This window comes from Pseudochaenichthys georgianus, unplaced genomic scaffold (genome assembly GCF_902827115.2).
Source record: "Pseudochaenichthys georgianus unplaced genomic scaffold, fPseGeo1.2 scaffold_1391_arrow_ctg1, whole genome shotgun sequence".
Classification (NCBI taxonomy): domain Eukaryota; kingdom Metazoa; phylum Chordata; class Actinopteri; order Perciformes; family Channichthyidae; genus Pseudochaenichthys; species Pseudochaenichthys georgianus.
In genome coordinates, this window is record NW_027262258.1 from 13,140 (window position 1) to 35,485 (window position 22,346).

The following is a 22,346-nucleotide window of genomic DNA, read 5'->3' on the forward strand; positions in this document are numbered from 1 at the left end:
CAAATGGGGGGCAAGCATGTGCTTGTTCCTTGGGACAGCATGTACACTGTTGACCAGAAAGCAGTCCCTTCTAGATAGTGGATGTTCTCACTCCACTCTGAGAGTTTATGTGGCTGCTATTTCTGCCCGACATGTTTGGGTCGACGCCGCCACGGTGGGGTGCCACAGGTCGGTGTCCATCTTTATGAGAGGGGCTTTACGGCAGCGTCCCCCTAGCACCCCGAGGGCTCTGGCTTGGGACCTGCCCCTGCTGCCGGATGCCCTATCATCTCCTCCCTTCGAGCCCCTGGCCCAGTTGGGGCAGAGGTGGCTTCCCACGAAGGCAGCATTTCTGCTTGCCATAGCCTCAGGTAAGCAAGTTGGGGAGTTGCATGTCCTCTCTGTAAGCGATACATGCCCGAGGTGGGACTCTCAGGTGTTCCCCTTTGGGCAAATGTGGCATTCCTACTTCAATCAGCCTGACCAGCTGGCACGCTTTGACATTCAGGAGAACGGCACGCTGAAGTTGCTGTGCGCTGTGGGTGCCCAAAGGGCGTATATCAAGGCTACTGCCTGTATACGGCAGTCGGAGCAGCTCTTCATTTGCCATGGCGGCACTAAAGGAGGTTGTGCCCTCTAACCAGTGGCTGTCCCACTGGGTTGTCGATACCATCTCACATGCCCACAGGGCCAGTGGCCGCCCCCTGCCATCAGGGCTGATATGCCACTCTACAAGGAGCATCTCAACATCTTGGGCTGCCCTGAGAGGGGTGCCCCTGGAGACCATCTGCGCCGCAGCATCGTGGGCGTCTTCTGGCACATTCTCCAGTTGTCATCAGGTCAATGTCGCCACTCCCCATTCTTTGGGCGTGGTTCTTTTGCCGAGCTCCGCTGCTTCCAGTGGTGAGCAAGGGCTTGGATTCTTCATGATATGGTTGGTATACGTCATCCAGTGCTTAAAGCATTGCCTCTGGCGGTCAGTAGGGATGAAATAGAACGATAGTTACGGCTGTAACTACGGTTCTATGAGTCCCGGATGACGGCCAGAGTTCCCTGTCACTCAGAATTCTTGTGTGCTCGCGAGAAGATTCTGGGAACAGATCCTCTGATGACGCCGCCCTATGTAGCCGGTGTCACGTGGGTCACAGGTGACTTTGTGGTTATTGGTACTCGTACGGCGCATGCGTGCGATGGATATATCCAGTGCTAAAGCACCGCCTCTGGCGGTTATCCGGGACTCATAGAACCGTAGTTACTGCCATAACTATCGTGTTATTACCTTTAGGTTTTACTACCTGGAGGTTTTACTACCTGTAGGTTTTATTACCTGTAGGTTGTAATACCTGTAGGTTGTATTACCTGGAGGTTTCATTACCTGGAGGTTTTATTACCTGGAGGTTTTATTAACTAGGTTTTATTACCTGGAGGTTTCAGGTTTAACTACCTGTAGGTTGTATTACCTGGAGGTTTCATTACCTGGAGGTTTTATTACCTGGAGGTTTTATTAACTAGGTTTTATTACCTGGAGGTTTCAGGTTTAACTACCTGGAGGTTTTATTACCTGGAGGTTTTACTACATGTAGGTTTTATTACCTGGAGGTTTTACTACCTGGAGGTTTTATTACCTGGAGGTTTTATTACCTGTAGGTTTTATTACCTGGAGGTTTTATTACCGGGAGGTTTTACTACCTGGAGGATTTATTTACGAGGGATTACCTGTGGTGTATGTGGTGCATTCAAAGACACAGAAAGAATAATACATACCAAAACAAACTAAATGAAGTAGGACTTTTATAACAGCTATTTAAATATATTTTAAGATGATTATAACAACAATATTTACATAAACACTATAAACTGTATTTAGAGTGAGAGCTGATTTAAAGAGAGAAGATGTAACATGTTGTTCTCATGATGAGCATTAATGTGATGCATCATGTTATTATGGGCTGGATAGCAGTCAGTGAGGGACAGGTGGAGAGAGGTTAAAACAGCTGTTGCGCATCTGATGATAACATCTTTAAATTGCAATTGAACTGTTTGTAATCAAGTGTAGTCTGCCCCCCTGTGGTCACAGCGTGTTACTGCATTTATTTTATTTTGAAGAGATTACCAATGATTTTATTATCATGTGTTCAATAGTGATTAGATGAATCTCCAAACTTTTTATTTAGTTAAAATGTGTTTCTATCGCTGACAGCTTGGAGTCCTAGAGATCGCAGATCAGTGGTTTCATATCGAGACAACTGGTCCCAACATATTTGAGGAAAGGTACCACACTAAGGCCATAGGGTGAAATTTACATTTATTTTAAATATAAAAACAGTAAGGTAAATCACGAGGGAACAAACTGTTGAACACAAAAACTAAAAGATCTGTGTTGAAACTTTATTTAACGACAAAAATATTAACTCAATGTTCCCATACGGTGCCTTCAGGGACCCAGGAGAGCTCTCCATTTTTCTTTGGGTCAGTTCAATCCAACCCCAGCTAAAGTGTTGTTAGCTACAGGCTAACAGTGATGTCTTTAGCTACAGGCTAACAGTTAGCTTCACTGTGTTGTCTTTAGCTACAGGCTAACAGTTAGCTACACTGTGTTGTCTTTAGCTACAGGCTAACATAAGGTGACCAGATTTTCAAAATTAAAACCGGGGACATTTTGAGTTTTGCGGTCAAAACATCATTAACATATCCAATTTTCTTCACTGTTAAAGAAAAAATGGGGACAATTCAGGTTCAATTTAATTTGAACATTTTAACTGTTGGATACAAACAGAAGGACGATAGCTCATATATGAGACTTCCAAGGTCTTCTATTTTGAAACTGTACATCAGATTGTCCAGATTCTCTCGCAGTGACTAGATGGGGTCTCCTGCTATCACCCTGAAGTGAAATAAGTATTTTATTGACTTCGAATTACTCTTTGATTATGGACAGTTCCATTAAATAATAATCAAAATATAGATGGACAATATATCTAATTTGAGGTTTTAACAAAACAGCATACATTTTAAATTGTGCTTCAGAAAGTAATGTTACTCAAATAACATTACTTTCTGATATTTTATATTTTATTTTAATCCGATATGTCTTCATAACTGTATCCTTACATTTTACATTCACTCAGTTATAATGTGGTAGCTATACGTAGTTTGTTTTAAATTATTATTGATCACATTATATAGTACATATTTCTTAATTTAAGCTCCAACATGAATATGTTTGGTGTGTTTTTTAGGTATATTTGTTATTGACCGAGTAAACGCTTTTATTTTGAAGGCAGTTTTTACAGGCTTCTACCGTAATTCGCTCACCGCAATACAACGTGCGGGCTGGCTTGACTGTGTTTTACGAAGTGGGGGCTGGCTTGACCATAGTCTGTTTACCCAGTGTTTCCTGACATGAAACGTTTTATTTCACCTTCCTATGGTATATTAAAAAACAGGGACATTTCCGGGGACAGTTTCAACCGGGGTCAGGCCAATACAAACGGGGACTGTCCCCGGAAAATTGGGATGTCTGGTCATCCTAAGCCAGTGGTTCTCAAAGTGGGGGGCATGACAGGGGGGGCGCGAGAGACGAGGAGGAAAAATGGTTATTAAAAAAAATAATAATCATATTTCGAAAAATTATTGATTCGAAAATAATATGATACAGTACTATTACGTCTGGGTCTCTGTGTTTCATTAAAGCTCGGCTCTGTGTGTGTATGTGGAACGAGCCATTTTGTGTGTGTGCACGAGCGAGAGAGAGAGAGAGAGAGAGAGAGAGAGAGAGAGAGAGAGAGAGAGAGAGAGAGAGAGAGAGAGAGAGAGAGAGAGGAACGTTTTGGTCACCAGTAATGTAAACAATTATTTCCGAGGCACACGTTTATAGGATCATTATAGTTATAAAAAAATAAGAGAATCAATTCAAAACAGGTATGAAATACTATATGACATTAAAAAATGAATAAAGTTTAAAAGAGGAGTGATTTGTAAAATATCCATAAAGAAATAGTAAATCTGTTTACAGTTCTGTGTTGAGAGATGTATTCATAGATCTCTTCATTTTGCTCTCAAAGTGCACCAGATTGATGCTTTTAACTTCAATATTTAAAAATCTTCCCGGGGGAGCTTTCCAGGGGAGTGTTGCAGTAGAAAATTCCACTGTAGCGCCCGGTACATTAATGGGAAACCCTAAATGTTTGAGCACCCTCTATGAAACGTCAAGCTACCCCACAGCACCCCCAAAATAAATCTCTGGCACCGCCACTGAGCCTGACTATTTGTGTTGGGGGGGGCCCGACTTTTTTTTTTCTCCAAAGGGGGGGCCTGACAGAAAAAGTTTGAGAACCACTGCCCTAGGCTAACCCTAACCCTAACCCTCACTGTGTTGTCTTTAGCTACAGGCTAACAGTTAGCTTCACTGTGTTGTCTTTAGCTGCCTAAAGTGAATTTAGTTTCAGGTATGAAATCAGAACACATTTCAAACAGTAAATTGAAGTTATTCTGAAAAAAAGAAACTCGTCAGAGTTTAACTCTGAAATGTTTTAGTGCATATTTATGCATAACATTTAATCTCCCGATGGCTTAAAACTGATTTACAGGTTTCATCATCGTATCCCAGAATGCTTTGCTTCAGTCTTACCATTGATTTTACATGCTAATGAATCAGCTCGTTCACATCCATCACAAAGATCAGTAAACATTTTCTTTCAGAAAACAGATATTCCTTCACCGGCCCGAAAACACACTGTCACATGAACTTCATTAAACCTTCAGATGACCTTCAGTACCTTTTAGATCACCTTGAGATGACCTTCAGTACCTTCAGTGAACCTACAGATGACCTTTAGTAACTCAGATGACCTTTAGTAACTCAGATGACCTTCAGTACCTTCAGGTGACCTTCAGTAAAACTTCAAGTGACCTTCAGTACATTCTGTAAATCTGGAGTTAATCTGAAATTAAAATTAAATTAATCTGAAGTTAATGTGTGTTTTGGGACAGTCGGTGAGACCAGAACAACAACATGCCAAAATGTTCTCAACTTTCAATCGGAAATATTTTTTCATTATAATAAAATGTATTTAATATAAAATATCACCACTTTTCTTCCACGCACAGATGAGCGTCACAGATTTTTAAAATACAAAAACATGATTAACTCTTATCCACACAGATACTCATATTGTTTTACACAATGTGCTACACGACGGTCAGACTTTAAAACCATCTGAATCTTTTCAGTGTCAAATAGAAAAATAACGAGTAGAAAGGAAACCTCTGCTACACCTTCACATCCTGCGCTCTGATTGGACGGACAGGACAACACCTGCACCTGTGTGTGTGTGTGTGTGTGTGTGTGTGTGTGTGTGTGTGTGTGTGTGTGTGTGTGTGTGTGTGTGTGTGTGTGTGTGTGTGTGTGTGTGTGTGTGTGTGTGTGTGTGTGTGTGTGTGTGTGTGTGTGTGTGTGTGTGTGTGTGTGTGTGTGTGTGTGTGTGTGTGTGTGTGTGTGTGTGTGTGTGTGTGTGTGTGTGTGTGTGTGTGTGCTTCAGATGGCGGTGTCCCAGAACACGGTGGTGGTGTGTGTGTTGGGGGGGGCAGAGTATGGCGGAGGCTTCCTCCTCCAGCTGGGCAGGATGGGAAGGCTGTCCTGTTTCAGAAGATTCTTCTCCGGGCGCTGACGGCCTTTAATCTCCCGACACAGAACTCGCTTCCTCTCGATCATCTCCATCATGGTGGCGTCTCCGCACAACCAGGGCATCTGGACACACACACACACATACACACAGACAGACACACACACGCGCGCACACACAGACAAACACACACACACACATGAGTGGTGTGTGTTTGAGGACAACAACATCAACACACACAAGGACACGGTCATCTGCTACATTGGAAAATGCATCGATGACATAGTACCGAAGACTACTGAATTAATTCCCCAATCAAAAGCCGTGGATAAACGGGCAGGTGCGCGGCAAGCTAAAAGCGTGCACTATGGCGCACAGAGGTGGAGATTTGAGATTAGATGGTGGTATTCCTTATGTAATGTAATTTTTTTTTTTGAGTCAGAAATGTAAAGTATCTCTGTGAGTTTAGAGGAATCATATATTTTATTGTGATAAAGTGATAAAGCAAACATTGACACACAGGTACAGAGTGATGAGCGTTTGAAATGTTAGTACATCCAGCTAAAGCAGATCCTCTCTGTAAACAGTAATCAGCTTCAGAGAGGTTAGTTTAATGTTAGTGTTTAATAATAAACCTGTGTTAGTGTCATTATTCACATTATTTGTAGAGTTTATTAACACTTTAAAATGTACTTCAGTATTACAGTTCAGGACACAAAACAAGATTTACTCAAACACAAAATATTCACACAAAACAGAAAATACTAAAATAACTTTAAACTAATCAGATGAACACTTTCAATAAGCTCAACGACTATGTGTATACTGTATGTTTAAATGTTTACATGTTTTCGTTTTTATACGTTTACATGTTAAAGTTATTATATCAGTCAGCTAATGGGTCAGATATATCATCTAAAATGTTTTTTACTTTCTGTTCAGCAAAGGACAGACAGGTAAATAGACACGTGTTTGACAGGTAAACAGACAAGTAGACAGACAGGTGTTTGACAGACAGGTTAATAGACACGTGTTTGACAGGTAAACAGACAAGTAGACAGACAGGTATTTGACAGACAGATAAAATAGACAGGCGCTTGACAGACAGGTGTTTGACAAGTAAATAGAGAGGTATTTGACAGACAGACAGACGGACAGACAGACAGGTGTTTGACAAGTAAATAGAGGTGTTTGACGGATATACAGACAGTCGGACAGGTGTTTGACAGACAGGTGTTCACAGTACCTGTCTGAGGGCCGGGTGGGGGGGGTCCTGCATGGGACGTTGAGATGAAGGAACTCCTGAAGTCGACGCCGAGCGGCCGAGTTTACAAACTGACTTTGATTCTGTGGATTTTATTACATCAGTCAAAACTAAAATAAATATATATGAGGTAAATCTGAAGAGGTTCTGATAAGGTAAATCTGAAGAGGTAAATCTGATGAGGTAAATCTGATGAGGTAAATCTGATGAGGTGAATCTGATGAGGTACATCTGATGAGGTGAATCTGATGAGGTACATCTGATGAGGTACATCTGATGAGGTACATCTGATGAGGTACATCTGATGAGGTAAATCTGATGAGGTACATCTGATGAGGTACATCTGATGAGGTAAATCTGATGAGGTACATCTGATGAGGTAAATCTGATGAGGTAAATCTGATGAGGTACATCTGATGAGGTACATCTGATGAGGTACATCTGATGAGGTAAATCTGATGAGGTACATTTGATGAGGTACATCTGATGAGGTAAATCTGATGAGGTAAATTTGATGATGTTCTGATGAGGTAAATCTGATGTGGTAAAAACTGAGGAGGTAAATCTGACAAATATGAAGTAGTCCTATAGCCCTCAGACTCACCTCCTGAACCTCCGGACAGCATCATGGTCGGACTGACAGACGACCTCCCCATCCGGCCTGAAACCGGACTGCTTTGCCCATCTCTGTCTCTGGTTCCGTGCCTCGGCAGAGACCGGGAGTCTCCTGAGACACAACAACACCAGACATGAGAACAAGACATAAACCCTCATTCATTCATCCAAGACAACACAGAACATAGACTTCTCTCCTGAAGAACCAACTTCCAGTTTAATCTGATGAAGCTTATGGTGAGCGCTGGTTCAGACTGACCTGGGACCAGCTCCTAGTTCTGCTGCTATATACTGAAGACTCTCCTCTTATAGTGAGGGCTGGTTCAGGCTGACCTGGGACCAGCTGCTAGTTCTGCTGCTATAGACTGAACACTCTCCTCTTGTAGTGAGGGCTGGTTCAGACTGACCTGGGACCAGCTGCTAGTTCTGCTGCTATAGACTGAAGACTCTCCTATAAAGCTTATAGTGAGGGCTATTTTAAGACCGCTGTGGTTTTGAGGCAGGACTCACGGTTAACCTTCACTTTCTGTCTTCAGACCCTTTCTTGTTCTTAAAACCCCACATATTGAACAGAAATACAAATTGGAAACCAATGTGATGCAGTACTAATTTGTTACCTTCACTTCCACGGCTCTTCCTGCCTCCCTTCTTGGTCACATGTCTTCCTGAGGTGAACAGATGGTTGAGTTCGTCCAATGGGCTGGTGGGAGTCTGTGACCTCATCGACACGTTCTGCATTGATCCGTGAGTGGAGGAGGAGTTACTGAGTCTGGCTCCGCCCTCCCCTACTCCGCGGTGGGAGGATGAGGAAGAGGAAGAGCGAGGAATACTTCCTCCTGCAATAAGAGCGTCGTACGGCGGCGGCCTCTTCAGGCTCAGAGGTGTCAGAGAGCGCCCCATGCTGACCGGGGACGGACATGCTGATTGGCTGCGCGGGTAACCATGACCACTATGGGTGGAGCCAGAAGACTTGTAAGGGTGGAGAGGCGGAGCTGAGGAGCGTCCGGAGGAGGTGATGGTGTAGGTGGAGGACAGGTCCCGGTCCCGGATTCGGTCCCGGTCTCGGTCCCGGTCTCTGTCTTTGTCCTTGCGATGGTGGGTGGAGATCTGTGGATGTTCAGCACCGCCTGACTTGCTGAAGGAAACATTATCCATGACGGGCAGCCGGCCGGCATCCAAAGGGGTGAGGGGCGACTCGTCTGAGTTTGGGGAGCACTGAGCGGGGGCGGGGGGGAAGACCAACAGCGGTGGACGATGCGTCAGGAGGTTGGGGAATGGGGGAGGGATGTCGCAACCCTGGGTCTCCCAGACTTCAGAGTCCATGATGGCACTGTGAGAGTCCTGCAGGAAGTCCTCCAGCATCGGGTACTTCATCTCCTCATAGACCGCCTCGCTCTGCTCGTCGTCCTCCCGACCGCTCAGCTCACGAAGGATGTTTCCCATCATCTCGATGTAGACCGGCTCCTCGCCGTCTCTCGATGCCGGACTCGAAGCCTTCCTGTTGCCGAGGTTGCCCATGTAAGACTCGTCGAAGGAGGTGCTGAGCTGAGTGTTCGGGTTCCTCTTGGGTTTGGGTGGAGGCATTTTCTTGTAGTCCTCGTTGAAGAGATGGCATCGAGCTGCAGACAGACAGGGATTTTAAACCAGGAGCACAGACACTGAGCAGAATCTGATCTGATCTAAGGAGCCTGGTGTTACTGATGGTCTGACTGACGGTGAAACACAAAAAGGTCCTAACCTCGGCTTTATGAGGCTACGCCTCCCAACAATCACTGAATTTCCTTGCTCTCACCGAGATGTGGATCACACCATACAACAACAAACCCTCCACCCCACCTTCAACACCCCCACGCCTGCAGCTCTGAACCCAGGCTATTGCTTCACCCAAACACCCAAACCAACTGGGAGGCACTTCCTATCTTCCTTAAATTGAGTTTTCACCTATTCCCACACTTTACTCCATGTTACCGATACAATAACTTACCCTATTCAATTAATCATGGTTGTTCTCTACCACCAGGTCATGTAGGGGAATTCCTGGAGTAATTAGATGACCTTCTTGACGCACATTATTACAATCAAGAATTCAATCTTCTTTCTCCAACATCAAAAAACTCTTCTCAATATTCTCAGCCCTTCTTGAAACCCCCACTCCCCCAAGTCCTTCCTCACTTGCACAGGGCCACTTTTTTAACTACTTCGAGAAGAAGATAGATGACATTCACTCATTATTTCCCAGCTCTCCTACGGACACAACCTGTTCATCTACGTCACCCCTTCTCACACCCTGACTTATTTCCCTAAAATATCTTACTCGATACCTCTGCACGGCCAACTACCTGCAGAGGAACTGCCCAATGAGGAACTTCCCACTGAGGAACTGCCCACTGCTAAAACTTCCTCCCTCTCCTCTGTTGTCATCCTTCTAGACCTCTCTGCTGCGTTTAACACAGTGAACCTCCAGATCCTTCTAAAAACTCTCCAAGAACTAATAATTGGACAGCCTTCTGGGGAAAACCTGGTCTGATTAAGAGAGACGGTATTCATCCTACTTTGGAAGGTGCAGATCTCATTTGGGCAAACATTTCAGGGCTTTGTGGACTTAATCCATGACAAACTGGAGTTGAGACCAGGAGGCGGAGTCGCAGTCTTACACGCTTCTCTGCGCTCTCTCCTAGGCAGTCATCCATTGGAATCCCCAACCCAATAAAATACCCAATATTAACGGTGTGTGTGTCTGCCCAAGGACAATTTAAGGTAAAACCTAATAGAGGTGTCATACATAATAACCTAATAAAAGTAAAGTTAACAACTACTCCTCTCTGAAGAACCAGCACCTTACCGTGGTAGAGAGGTTTGTGTGCCCTGATGAACCTGGGGGCTGTGCTGTCTGGAACCTTGTGTTCCTGGTAGGGTCTCCCATGGCAAATTGGTCTCAGGCAAGGGGCCAGACTAAGATTGGTTCAAAAGACCTCATGAAAGAACAACAAAGAAGTGAGGATACCCGGCCCGGAGGAAGCCCGGGGTCCCCTTCTGGAGCCAGGCCCAGAAGGAGGACTCGTCAGCGAGCGTCTGGTGGCCGGGCTTGCCACGGAGCCCGGCCGGGCCCAGCCCGAAAAGGCAATGTGGGCAACACCTCCGCTTCTCTGGGAACTGGGAACGTCTGGAGGAGGCCCAAGTTCAGGAGGCCTTCAACTCACACCTCCGGCGGAGCTTTTCGGGCATTCCTGTGGAGGTTGGGGACATTGAACCAGAGTGGTCGGTGTTCAAAGACTCTATTGCCGAAGCCGCGGTGGGGAGCTGTGGTCTCAAGGTCCTAGGTGCCTCAAGGGGCGGTAACCCTCGAACCTCCTGGTAGACACCAGTGGTCAGGGAAGCCGTCCGACTGAAGAAGGAGGCCTTCAGGGATTTGTTATCCCGGGGGACTCCCGAGGCAGTTGCAAGGTACCGACAGGCCCGAAGGGCAGCAGCCTCATCCGTGGCCGAGGCAAAGCAGCGGGTGTGGGAGAAGTTCGGAGAAGACATGGAGAAGGACTTTCGAGCGGCACCAAAGTTGTTCTGGAAAACTGTCCGACACCTCAGGAGGGGGAAGCAGGGAACCATCCAAGCTGTGTACAGTAAAGATGGGACGTTGTTGACCTCAACTGATGGAGTGTTAGGGCGTTGGAAGGAATACTTTGAGGAACTCCTGAACCCGACAACTCCTCCCTCTATGTTAGAGGCAGAGCTGGAGTATGACGGGGGATCAACACCAATCTCCCGGGGGGAGGTCACTGAGGTCGTCAAACAACTCCACAGTGGCAAAGCCCCGGGGGTGGATGAGATCCGCCCGGAAATGCTGAAGGCTCTGGGTGTTGAGGGACTGTCATGGTTGACACGTCTCATCAACGTTGCGTGGAAGTCGGAAACAGTACCGAAGGAGTGGCAGACCGGGGTGGTGGTCCCCCTTTTCAAAAAGGGGGATCAGAGGGTGTGTGCCAATTACAGAGGCATCACACTACTCAGCCTCCCCGGGAAAGTTTACTCTAAGGTACTCGAAAGGAGGGTCAGGCCGATTGTCGAACCTCAGATTGAGGAGGAACAATGCGGATTCCGTCCTGGTCGTGGAACGACGGAACAGCTTTTTACTCTCGCAAAGATCCTGGAGGGGGCCTGGGAGTACGCTTATCCGGTCTACATGTGTTTTGTAGACTTGGAGAAGGCGTATGACCGAGTTCCCAGGGAGTTACTGTGGGAGGTGCTGCGGGAGTATGGGGTGAGGGGGTCTCTACTCAGGGCCATCCAATCTCTGTACTCCCAAAGCGAGAGCTGTGTCCGGGTCCTCGGCAGTAAGTCGGACCCATTTCCGGTGAGGGTTGGCCTCCGCCAGGGCTGCGCTTTGTCACCAATCCTGTTTGTAATATACATGGATCGGATTTCGAGGCGTAGTCATGGGGGAGGGGGTCTGCAGTTCGGTGGACTAAGGATTGCACCACTGCTTTTTGCAGATGATGTGGTTCTAATGGCTTCATCGGTCTGCGACCTTCAGCACTCACTGGATCGGTTCGCAACCGAGTGTGAAGCGGCTGAGATAAGGATCAGCACCTCCAAATCTGAGGCCATGGTTCTCAGCAGGAAACCGATGGAGTGTCCACTCCAAGTAGGGAATGAGTCCTTACCCCAAGTGAAGGAGTTCAAGTATCTCGGGATCTTGTTCTCGAGTGAGGGAACAATGGAGCGTGAGATGGGCCGGAGAATCGGAGCAGCGGGAGTGGTACTGCAGTCGCTTTACCGCACCGTTGTGACGAAAAGGGAGCTGAGCCAGAAGGCAAAGCTCTCTGTCTACTGGGCCATTTTCGTTCCTACCCTCACCTATGGTCATGAAGGATGGGTCATGACCGAAAGAACGAGATCGCTGATACAAGCGGCCGAGATAGGTTTTCTCCGCAGGGATAAGGTGAGAAGTTCGGTCATCAGGGAGGGACTCGGAGTTGAGCCGCTCCTCCTTCGCATCGAAAGGAGCCAGTTGAGGTGGTTCGGGCACCTAGTTAGGATGCCACCTGGGCGCCTCCCTAGGGAGGTGTTCCAGGCACGTCCAGCTGGGAAGAGACCAAGGGGTAGACCTAGGACCAGGTGGAGGGATTATATCTCTTCGCTGGCCTGGGAGCGCCTTGGGATTCCCCATTCAGAGCTGGTTGATGTCGCCAGGGAAAATAAAGTTTGGGGCTCTCTGCTGGAACTGCTACCCCCGCGACCCGACCACGGATAAGTGGGAGAAGATGGATGAATGGATGTAACAACTACTACAGTGCAACAAAACAGGAAGATTAAATGTGGTCTCTTAAACATAAGATCTCTAGCATCTAAAGAAATATTGGTAAATGATTTAATATCAGATTATAATATTGATATATGCTGTCTCACTGAAACTTGGTTGAGACATGAAGAATATGTCAGCATAAATGAGGCCACTCCACCCAGCCATATCAACACTCATATTGCTCGAGGCACGGGCCGAGGAGGTGGAGTTGCAGCAATCTTTGACTCAAGTTTACTTATCAATACTAAACCAAAATTAAATGATACCTCCTTTGAAAGCCTCGTTTTTAGTCTTACGCATCCGACCTGGAAAACTGTGCAGCCAATCTTATTTGTTACAGTGTACCGTGCACCAGGTCCTTATTCAGAATTCTTATCTGAGTTTTTATCAACTTTGGTTCTTAAAACAGATAAAGTAATTATTGTAGGTGTAGGGCCGGCGTCAGGCGGTAGCTTGCAGTTGCTACAGCAACACCAACAATTGGCCTAGCAACTGCTAAGCAACCCCAATAAATATATGTTTTTTTGATACATGTGAAATTCATAATTTGAAAAATGATTGATTCGAAAATGATATGCTACAGTACAGTACAAGTAACCTACTTATGGGTGTTTCATTCAAGCTCGGCTCCGTGTGTGTGGCACGAGTGAGCGAGAGAGCAAGTTGTCGCTGCGCTAATGGATATTAGAAGCTGTTTCTACAACTAAGTGAAAGGAAAGTCCTCTCCTGTCAGATAACGTCAGCTCAGTGAGGTAAAGGACTCTCTCAGTGTTTAGATAGTTAACTTTAGTCTAAATTATCTCAGTGGGTGTCAAAACAGTTTGATCACCATTTATGTAAACAATAGGGGTATAACGGTACACGTACCGAAATTATTTGGTATGGGCCCTTCGGTTCGGTACACGTGTGTACCGAAGTGTACATATAACGAATATAACGTGAAATGTAAAAAATTGAGAACGTGAACAACTTGTCAGGTGCTGCGTAGCAGCATTCAGAGTAATTTGCTCACATTGGGTTCAACGCGTCATAGAGCGAGCAAGTCATTTCATTGGACGAGAGGCATACTAGAGAGCTGATCACAGGGATGCGTTCAAATGTAGTCAGTAATTTGAGGAACTGTCGAAATGGCGAACGCAGATAAAGTTGAGCTCGAAAATCCTCCACTATCATTGATGTCTCCGGTTGGGAAAATGTTGGTTTCGCAGTTACGTACAAGGATGACGGACAAAGACAGGTGGACCGAACAAAAGCTGTTTGTCGGCATTGTTCAACTAAAATTGGTTACGCGGCTGGCAATACATCAAACTTGCACACTCATTTGAAAAGGCATCACCCGAACGTGAATATCACCGGTACCAAAAGAGTGCAAACCCAACTCCAACTAGCATGTAAGCCTCCACCACTCGCAAAAAGTTCAGTTACGTACAAGGATGACGGATAAAGACAGGTGGACCAAACCAAAGCTGTTTGTCGGCATTGTTCAACTAAAATTGGTTACGCGGCTGGCAATACATCAAACTTGCACACTCATTTGAAAAGGCATCACCCGAACGTGAATATCACCGGTACCAAAAGAGTGCAAACCCAACTCCAACTAGCATGTAAGCCTCCACCACTCGCAAAAAGTTCAGATCGAGCCAAAGCTATTACAAACGCCAAATATCCTTATGTTGCCATGTTAGCAAAGCACTACCTGGCTGTATCTGCTACCTCTGTCCCTAGAGAGGGTGTTCTCCACAGCAGGGGACATTGTTAGTGCCAGCAGATCTGCCCTTTCGGCAAGCAATGTGGACAAGTTCATCTTTCTTTAAAAAAACATGAAAATACAATGACAAGCAAGTCCTGATGTCAAACTGGCTGCTTAGGTGCTAGTACAGTACAGTTCAAATACAGATTATTTCAGTTCATCGAAATGCTGCACCTTAATGTTTATTTTATTATATTTTGTATTTATTTGAGTGAATATTCACAGTTTAATAATGATTAAAACCCCAAAACTAATAGATTATGTTTTGTGAGTACTAGTACAGTAAAGTCCAAATACAGATTATTTCAGTTCATCGAAATGCTGCACCTTAATGTTTATTTTATTATATTTTGTATTTATTTGAGTGAATACATTATTCACAGTTTAATAATAATAAAAAAATCCAAAGAAATATTTTATGTTTTCTGATAATTTGTTCTGCTGTACCGAAAACGTACCAAACCGAATCGTCACCTAAAAACCGAGGTACGTAACGAACCGAAATGTTTGTGAACCGTTACAACCCTAGTAGTATTTCCAAGGCATACCTTCATACAGTATGATCATTATAGTTAGGCTATAAAACAATAAGAGAATAAATGAAAAACAGGTATGAAATACTATATGACAGTAAAACAAGAATACAGTTTAAAAGGGGAGTGATTTGTATATCCATAAAGAAAAAGTAAATCTGTTTACTGTTCTGTTTCATCTGGGTGTTGAGAGATGTATCCATAGATCTCTTCATTTTGCTCTCAAAGTGCACCAGATTGATGCATTTAACTTCAATAATTGCCCCCGGACCCCCTAGTAGGCTGGTCCGCCCCCCACAATATAGCACTTTATCCTTCCTATATGCCGTGAGCTGATTATCGAGCCTTCATTGTACCAGTCACGGGTGTAGCCTACTGTATGTGCGCTTGGGGAGTGTTGCAGTAGAACATTTCACTGTAGTCCATAGCTACGTTAATGGGAAACCCTACATGTTTGAGCAACCTCTATGAAGGGGCAAGCTACCCCACAGCACCCCCAACAGAAAATATCTGACGCCGCCCATGTGTAGGTGACTTTAATATTCATGTTGACGATGATAAAAATAGCCTTACTGTTGCATTTAACTCTATATTAGATTATGTTGCTTTCCGTCAGAGTGTAAATAAACCAACCCACTGCTAAAATCACACTCTCGACCTTGTTCTGACTTATGGTATTGAAATTGAGCAACTATTAGTCGAACCGCATAATCCTGCTTAATCCGACCATTTCTTAGTAACTTTTGAAGTACTTTTAATAGATTACTAAGCATTAGTCAAGTTCCTGCAGCAGAAACCTATCTGTTAGTGCTATAGCCACATTTAAGGAAGATATTCCACCAATACTTAACTTGATAGCATGCCTGCATGTAGGGCAGGAAACAAAATGTACACCACCCCAAATTGATCATGTTGTTGATAGTGCTACAGATGCGCTGCGAATAAAATGAGACTCTGTTGCTCCTTTGAAAAAGAAGAAATTAAAACAACATCGATTAGCTCCATGGCATAATGCCGAAACCCGCAAAATAAAGCAAAAGTCGAGACAACTTGAAAGGATATGGCGTTCCACTAAACTTGAAGAATCTCATTTAATTTGGCATATTACTCTCACTGAATATAAGAAAGCACTGCGTAAAACGAGAGCAGCCTCCTACTCTTCATTATTAGATGAGAATAAGAATAATGCAAGATTTCTTTTCAGCACTGTAACCAGGCTGACAGAGAGCCATAGCTCGATTGAGCCTTCTATTCCCTTAGCACTCAGTAGTAATGATTGTATGTGCTTTTTTAATAACATTGTTACTCTTAGAAACAAAATTAATGACCTCTTGCCTTTGACCAGTATAGTGTTATCAACAGCTCCCGGAAACGTAAGTTCTAATATTACACTAGATAGTAAACTAGAATGCTTTTCAGCCATAAACCTTGAACAATTAAATTCAATGATTCTCTCTTCTAAACCATCAACGTGTATCTTAGACCCGATTCCAACTAAGCTGTTGAAGGAAGTTTTTCCATTAATTAGCACTTCTTTATTAAATATTATGAATATGTCTTTATTATCAGGCTATGTTCCACAATCATTCAAAGTAGCAGTGATAAAACCGCTTCTTAAAAAGCACAACCTCGATCCAGAGATTTTAGCCAACTATAGACCTATTTCTAATCTTCCGTTCCTCTCAGAGATTCTTGAGAAAGCGGTCGCAAAACAGCTGTGTGATTACTTAAAAAACAATGATTTATCTGAAGACTTTCAGTCTGGCTTTAGAACACATCATAGCACAGAGACAGCTCTGGTTAAAGTCACAAATTACATTCTAATAGCCTCAGACCAGGGACTTGTCTCTATTCTTGTCTTGCTCGATCTCAGTGCTGCATTTGATACTATCGACCGTGATATCCTATTGCAAAGACTAGAGCACTTAGTTGGCATACAGGGAACTGCTTTAGGCTGGTTTAGGTCCTATCTATCTGAACGCTCTCAGTTTGTACGTGTTAACGATGAATCTTCCACGCTAACCAAAGTTAGCCATGGAGTGCCACAGGGCTCAGTGCTCGGACCTATTTTGTTCACATTATATATGCTTCCGTTATTATAATATTATAAGGAATCATTCTGTAAACTTTCATTGTTATGCGGATGATACTCAATTATATTTATCAATCAAGCCTGATGAAATTAATCATCTAAATAAAATTCAAGACTGCCTCAAGGACTTAAAAACGTGGATGAAGTTATACTTTTTGATGTTAAACACAGCCAACACTGGAGTTATTGTACTCGGCCAAAGAATCTACAAAACAAATTATCTGAAGATATACTAACTATGGATGGCATTAATTTGGCCTCCAGTGAGACTGTAAGGAATCCTGGTGTTATATTTGATCAGGATTTATCCTTTAACGCCCACATAAAATCAATCTCAAGGACCGTCTTCTTTCATCTACGTAACATAGCAAAAATCTGGCATATCTTGCTTCAAAACGATGCAGAGAAACTAGTCCATGCATTTGTTACTTCAAGGCTGGATTATTGTAACTCTTTATTATCAGGGTGTACCAAGAAGTCAGTCAAGTCGCTTCAGCTGATTCAAAATGCTGCAGCTCGTGCACTAACCAGAGTTAGGAGAAGGGACCACATTACTCCTTTTCTGGCTGCCTTACACTGGCTCCCTATAGAACACAGCATATAATTTAAAATTCTTCTTCTCGCCTACAAAGCCCTTAATGGGCAGGCGCCATCTTACCTTAAAGAACTCATTATACCCTACTCAATCAATCAATCAATAGGATACGGCTGTAATAGACCTAAGGCCTTTTAGTCGCTCATAAATAAATAAGTAGATCACTGATTCTTTATTTACTATGGATGCTGGCAACAGTCACATAGTCCAAAGTGAAGGTGATGTTTGACCAGTAATGGTCGAGGCGTGATTTGAGACAGTTAACCGTCTTGGATGTGATAACGCTTTCTGGCAGATCATTCCACAAGTCAACCACACGCAGGCTGAAAAAGTTGCGGCGGATAGCCAGTCTTGAGTACTGTTTCTTCAACTTAAGGCAGTGTCCACGAGTCCTGGTGTTATAATCCCGTTGTAGTGGGCATGATGTTTTGTAGATGTTGTGGAGATATTGTCCTACTAGGGCATTGCGTTCCAAGAATGCAGGGTTGTTGGTTGTTCCTAGAGTCTCTAAAAGTACAATTGGAGCCAGAGCCTTTTCTTATCAAGCTCCACATTTGTGGAATCAGCTTCCAGTTTGTGTTCGGGCGGCAGACACCCTATCCGTTTTTAAGAGTGCGCTTAAGACCTTCCTTTTTGAAAAAGCTTATAGTTAGGGCTGATCAGATTCAGCCCCTAGTTTTGCTGATATAGGCTTAGTTTGTCGGGGGACATCTTACTTCTTCCTTCTCTCTGTCTATACCTGTGTCCTCTCATGTTCCGATTAACCCAGCTTCCCCAAATGTCTTTCTTTTTGGTGTCTATATATGCTGGGATCGGGAGTCATGGATGATCCTGAGTCCTGATATGAGTCCTGGATTTCGAGTCGTGGCTGAACCTGTCACTGTGGTCCTGCCTGACTTTCATCATACTACTTCCCTGATGGCTCCCACAGGATTGTTGAAATCCTCATGGATTCATCTTCTTATTATAAACACGCATAGACATGCATTTCCAAACATTTGGTCTACCTATGCTGTAAATTTAATATATTTTCGATTTACACACGGCATCTATTGCACGTCTGTCCGTCCTGTGAGAAGGATCCCTCCTCTGTTGCTCTCCCTGAGGTTTCTCCCATTTTTCCCTTTAAACTGGGTTTTCTTCGGAAGTTTTTCCTTGTACGATGTGAGGTTATAAGGACAGAGGGTGTCGTATTGTCATAGTGATATTCTGTACACACTGTGAAGTCCACTGAGACAAATGTAACATTTGTGATATTGGGCTATATAAATAAACATTGATTGATTGATTGATTAATTTATTGATTGATTGATTGAAAAACTTGGAGTCTCAGGCTCTGCACTCTCCCTGCTCACATCTTGGTCCTGGTCTAGGCTCTGGCCATCTCACGCCTTGACTATTATTACTCCCTCCTGGCTAGTCTACCTACAAACCGAATGCAGCAGCCAGACTGGTCTTCAGTCCCCCCCAGTTCTCCCACACTACACTTTGGATAAAAGCGTCAGCTAATGCTATGTATCGTTTATAAATGTGCTATATAAATAAAACTTGATTTGATTTGATGTAATTTGATGGGTCTCTGATTCTACATAGAAATTATGAGTGCATAAATCTCGATATTTGTTTAAATATCAGAGTAACCCTTTTCCAGAACTCTCTGAAAGTGCCAGATCTATGTATGTCTCTGTTCTGATTCACCAGGATCAGAACAGAGACATAGAACCTCCTTCCTGTCCATCAGTGGTTACGTCTCACCCTCGGCCGGCTCAGGAGTCTCTCGGCTCTCCGGATCTTCAGTCCTGGCTCCTGCCCCCCCGTTCACCGCCTCGGAGCTGCCGCTCAGTTTGGTGTTTGGGTCTCTCCTGGGTTTTGGGGGGGGTTGTTTCCTGTTGGGATTGGAGTCCTCGTCCCCCCCGCCCACCGAGTGCAGGGACTGGGATCGGACAGTGAAGCCCTGGCTGGGGAGGGGCAGGCGCTCCTGTTTAGCCGGCATCGTCATGAAACCCATCCTGAAGTGTTTCCCAGAGTATGCCCCTTCTGTTGCCATGGCAACATCTTCACCAATCCTGGATGGACCAATGCAGTGACATGTTACAAAAAACCTGTCATCAGTAACTAGGCAGAACAAACGTCAAAGTCCTGATCTGACTCGTGATTTTTCAATGACTTCAACACCAGTGACTCGTGACTTCTCTATGACTTCAACACCAGTGACTCGTGACTTCTCTATGACTTCAACACCAGTGAGTCGTGACTTCTCTATGACTTCAACACCGGTGACTCTTAACTTCTGTATGACTTCAACACCAGTGACTCGTGACTTCTCTATGACTTCAACACCAGTGACTCGTGACTTCTCTATGACTTCAACACCGGTGACTCGTTACTTCTCTATGACTTCAACACCAGTGACTCGTGACTTCTCTATGACTTCAACACCGGTGACTCTTAACTTCTGTATGACTTCAACACCAGTGACTCGTGACTTCTCTATGACTTCAACACCAGTGACTCGTGACTTCTCTATGACTTCAACACCAGTGACTCGTGACTTCTCTATGACTTCAACACCGGTGACTCGTTACTTCTCTATGACTTCAACACCAGTGACTCGTGACTTCTCTATGACTTCAACACCAGTGACTCGTGACTTCTCTATGACTTCAACACCAGTGACTCGTGACTTCTCTATGACTTCAACACCGGTGACTCGTTACTTCTCTATGACTTCAACACCGGTGACTCGTTACTTCTCTATGACTTCAACACCAGTGACTCGTGACTTCTCTATGACTTCAACACCAGTGACTCGTGACTTCTCTATGACTTCAAAACCAGTGACTCGTGACTTCTCTATGACTTCAACACCAGTGACTCGTGACTTCTCTATGACTTCAACACCAGTGACTCGTGACTTCTCTATGACTTCAACACCAGTGACTCGTGACTTCTCTATGACTTCAACACTAGTGACTCGTGACTTCTCTATGACTTCAACACCGGTGACTCGTTACTTCTCTATGACTTCAACACCAGTGACTCGTGACTTCTCTTTGACTTCAACACCAGTGACTCGTGACTTCTCTATGACTTCAACACCAGTGACTCGTGACTTCTCTATGACTTCAACACCAGTGACTCGTGACTTCTCTATGACTTCAACACCGGTGACTCGTTACTTCTCTATGACTTCAACACCAGTGACTCGTGACTTCTCTATGACTTCAACACCAGTGACTCGTGACTTCTCTATGACTTCAACACCAGTGACTCGTGACTTCTCTATGACTTCAACACCAGTGACTCGTGACTTCTCTATGACTTCAACACCAGTGACTCGTGAATTCAACACCAGTGACTCGTGACTTCTCTATGACTTCAACACCAGTGACTCGTGACTTCTGTATGACTTCAAAACCAGTGACTCGTGACTTCTGTATGACTTCAAAACCAGTGACTCGTGACTTCTCTATGACTTCAACACCAGTGACTCGTGACTTCTCTATGACTTCAACACCAGTGACTCGTGAATTCAACACCAGTGACTCGTGACTTCTCTATGACTTCAACACCAGTGACTCGTGACTTCTGTATGACTTCAACACCAGTGACTCGTGACTTCTGTATGACTTCAAAACCAGTGACTCGTGACTTCTGTATGACTTCAAAACCAGTGACTCGTGACTTCTGTATGACTTCAACACCAGTGACTCGTGACTTCTGTATGACTTCAAAACCAGTGACTCGTGACTTCTGTATGACTTCAACACCAGTGACTCGTGACTTCTCTATGACTTCAACACCAGTGACTCGTGACTTCTGTATGACTTCAACACCAGTGACTCGTGACTTCTGTATGACTTCAAAACCAGTGACTCGTGACTTCTGTATGACTTCAACACCAGTGACTCGTGACTTCTGTATGACTTCAAAACCAGTGACTCGTGACTTCTGTATGACTTCAAAACCAGTGACTCGTGACTTCTGTATGACTTCAACACCAGTGACTCGTGACTTCTGTATGACTTCAAAACCAGTGACTCGTGACTTCTGTATGACTTCAACACCAGTGACTCGTGACTTCTCTATGACTTCAACACCAGTGACTCGTGACTTCTCTATGACTTCAACACCAGTGACTAATTTCTTCTCTTTGACTTCAACACCAGTGACTCGTGACTTCTGTATGACTTCAACACCAGTGACTCGTGACTTCTCTATGACTTCAACACCAGTGACTCGTGACTTCTCTATGACTTCAAAACCAGTGACTCGTGACTTCTGTATGACTTCAACACCAGTGACTCGTGACTTCTCTATGACTTCAACACCAGTGACTCGTGACTTCTCTATGACTTCAACACCAGTGACTAATTTCTTCTCTATGACTTCAACACCAGTGACTCGTGACTTCTCTATGACTTCAACACCAGTGACTCGTGACTTCTCTATGACTTCAAAACCAGTGACTCGTGACTTCTGTATGACTTCAACACCAGTGACTCGTGACTTCTCTATGACTTCAACACCAGTGACTCGTGACTTCTCTATGACTTCAACACCAGTGACTAATTTCTTCTCTTTGACTTCAACAC

At 44.4% G+C, this 22,346-nt stretch overlaps 1 protein-coding gene across 1 annotated transcript; it reads right to left on the minus strand.

The window, feature by feature from the left end:
• Positions 1-5,495: 5,495 nt before the first annotated feature.
• nyap2a (neuronal tyrosine-phosphorylated phosphoinositide-3-kinase adaptor 2a) lies at positions 5,496-19,813 on the minus strand. The gene is made up of 5 exons (XM_034077198.2): positions 19,507-19,813; positions 8,100-9,101; positions 7,472-7,594; positions 6,850-6,950; positions 5,496-5,728 (listed from the first exon to the last, which is right to left on the minus strand). The coding sequence occupies exons 1-5, from the start codon at positions 19,796-19,798 to the stop codon at positions 5,516-5,518; spliced, it is 1,731 nt and encodes a 576-aa protein (XP_033933089.1). The 5' UTR covers positions 19,799-19,813; the 3' UTR covers positions 5,496-5,515.
• Between the last annotated feature and the right edge of the window lie 2,533 nt (positions 19,814-22,346).

What these genes read in the sequence shown, in the direction of transcription:
- nyap2a (XM_034077198.2), bottom strand. Translation starts at nt 19,798, where the DNA reads ATGGCAACAGAAGGGGCATACTCTGGGAAACACTTCAGGATGGGTTTC. An exon ending in GCTGTCCGGAGGTTCAGGAG is followed by an intron (nt 6,951 to 7,471) that starts GTGAGTCTGAGG and finishes TAAAATCCACAG; the next exon opens with AATCAAAGTCAGTTTGTAAA. An exon ending in CCCACCCGGCCCTCAGACAG is followed by an intron (nt 5,729 to 6,849) that starts GTACTGTGAACA and finishes GTGTGTGTCCAG; the next exon opens with ATGCCCTGGTTGTGCGGAGA.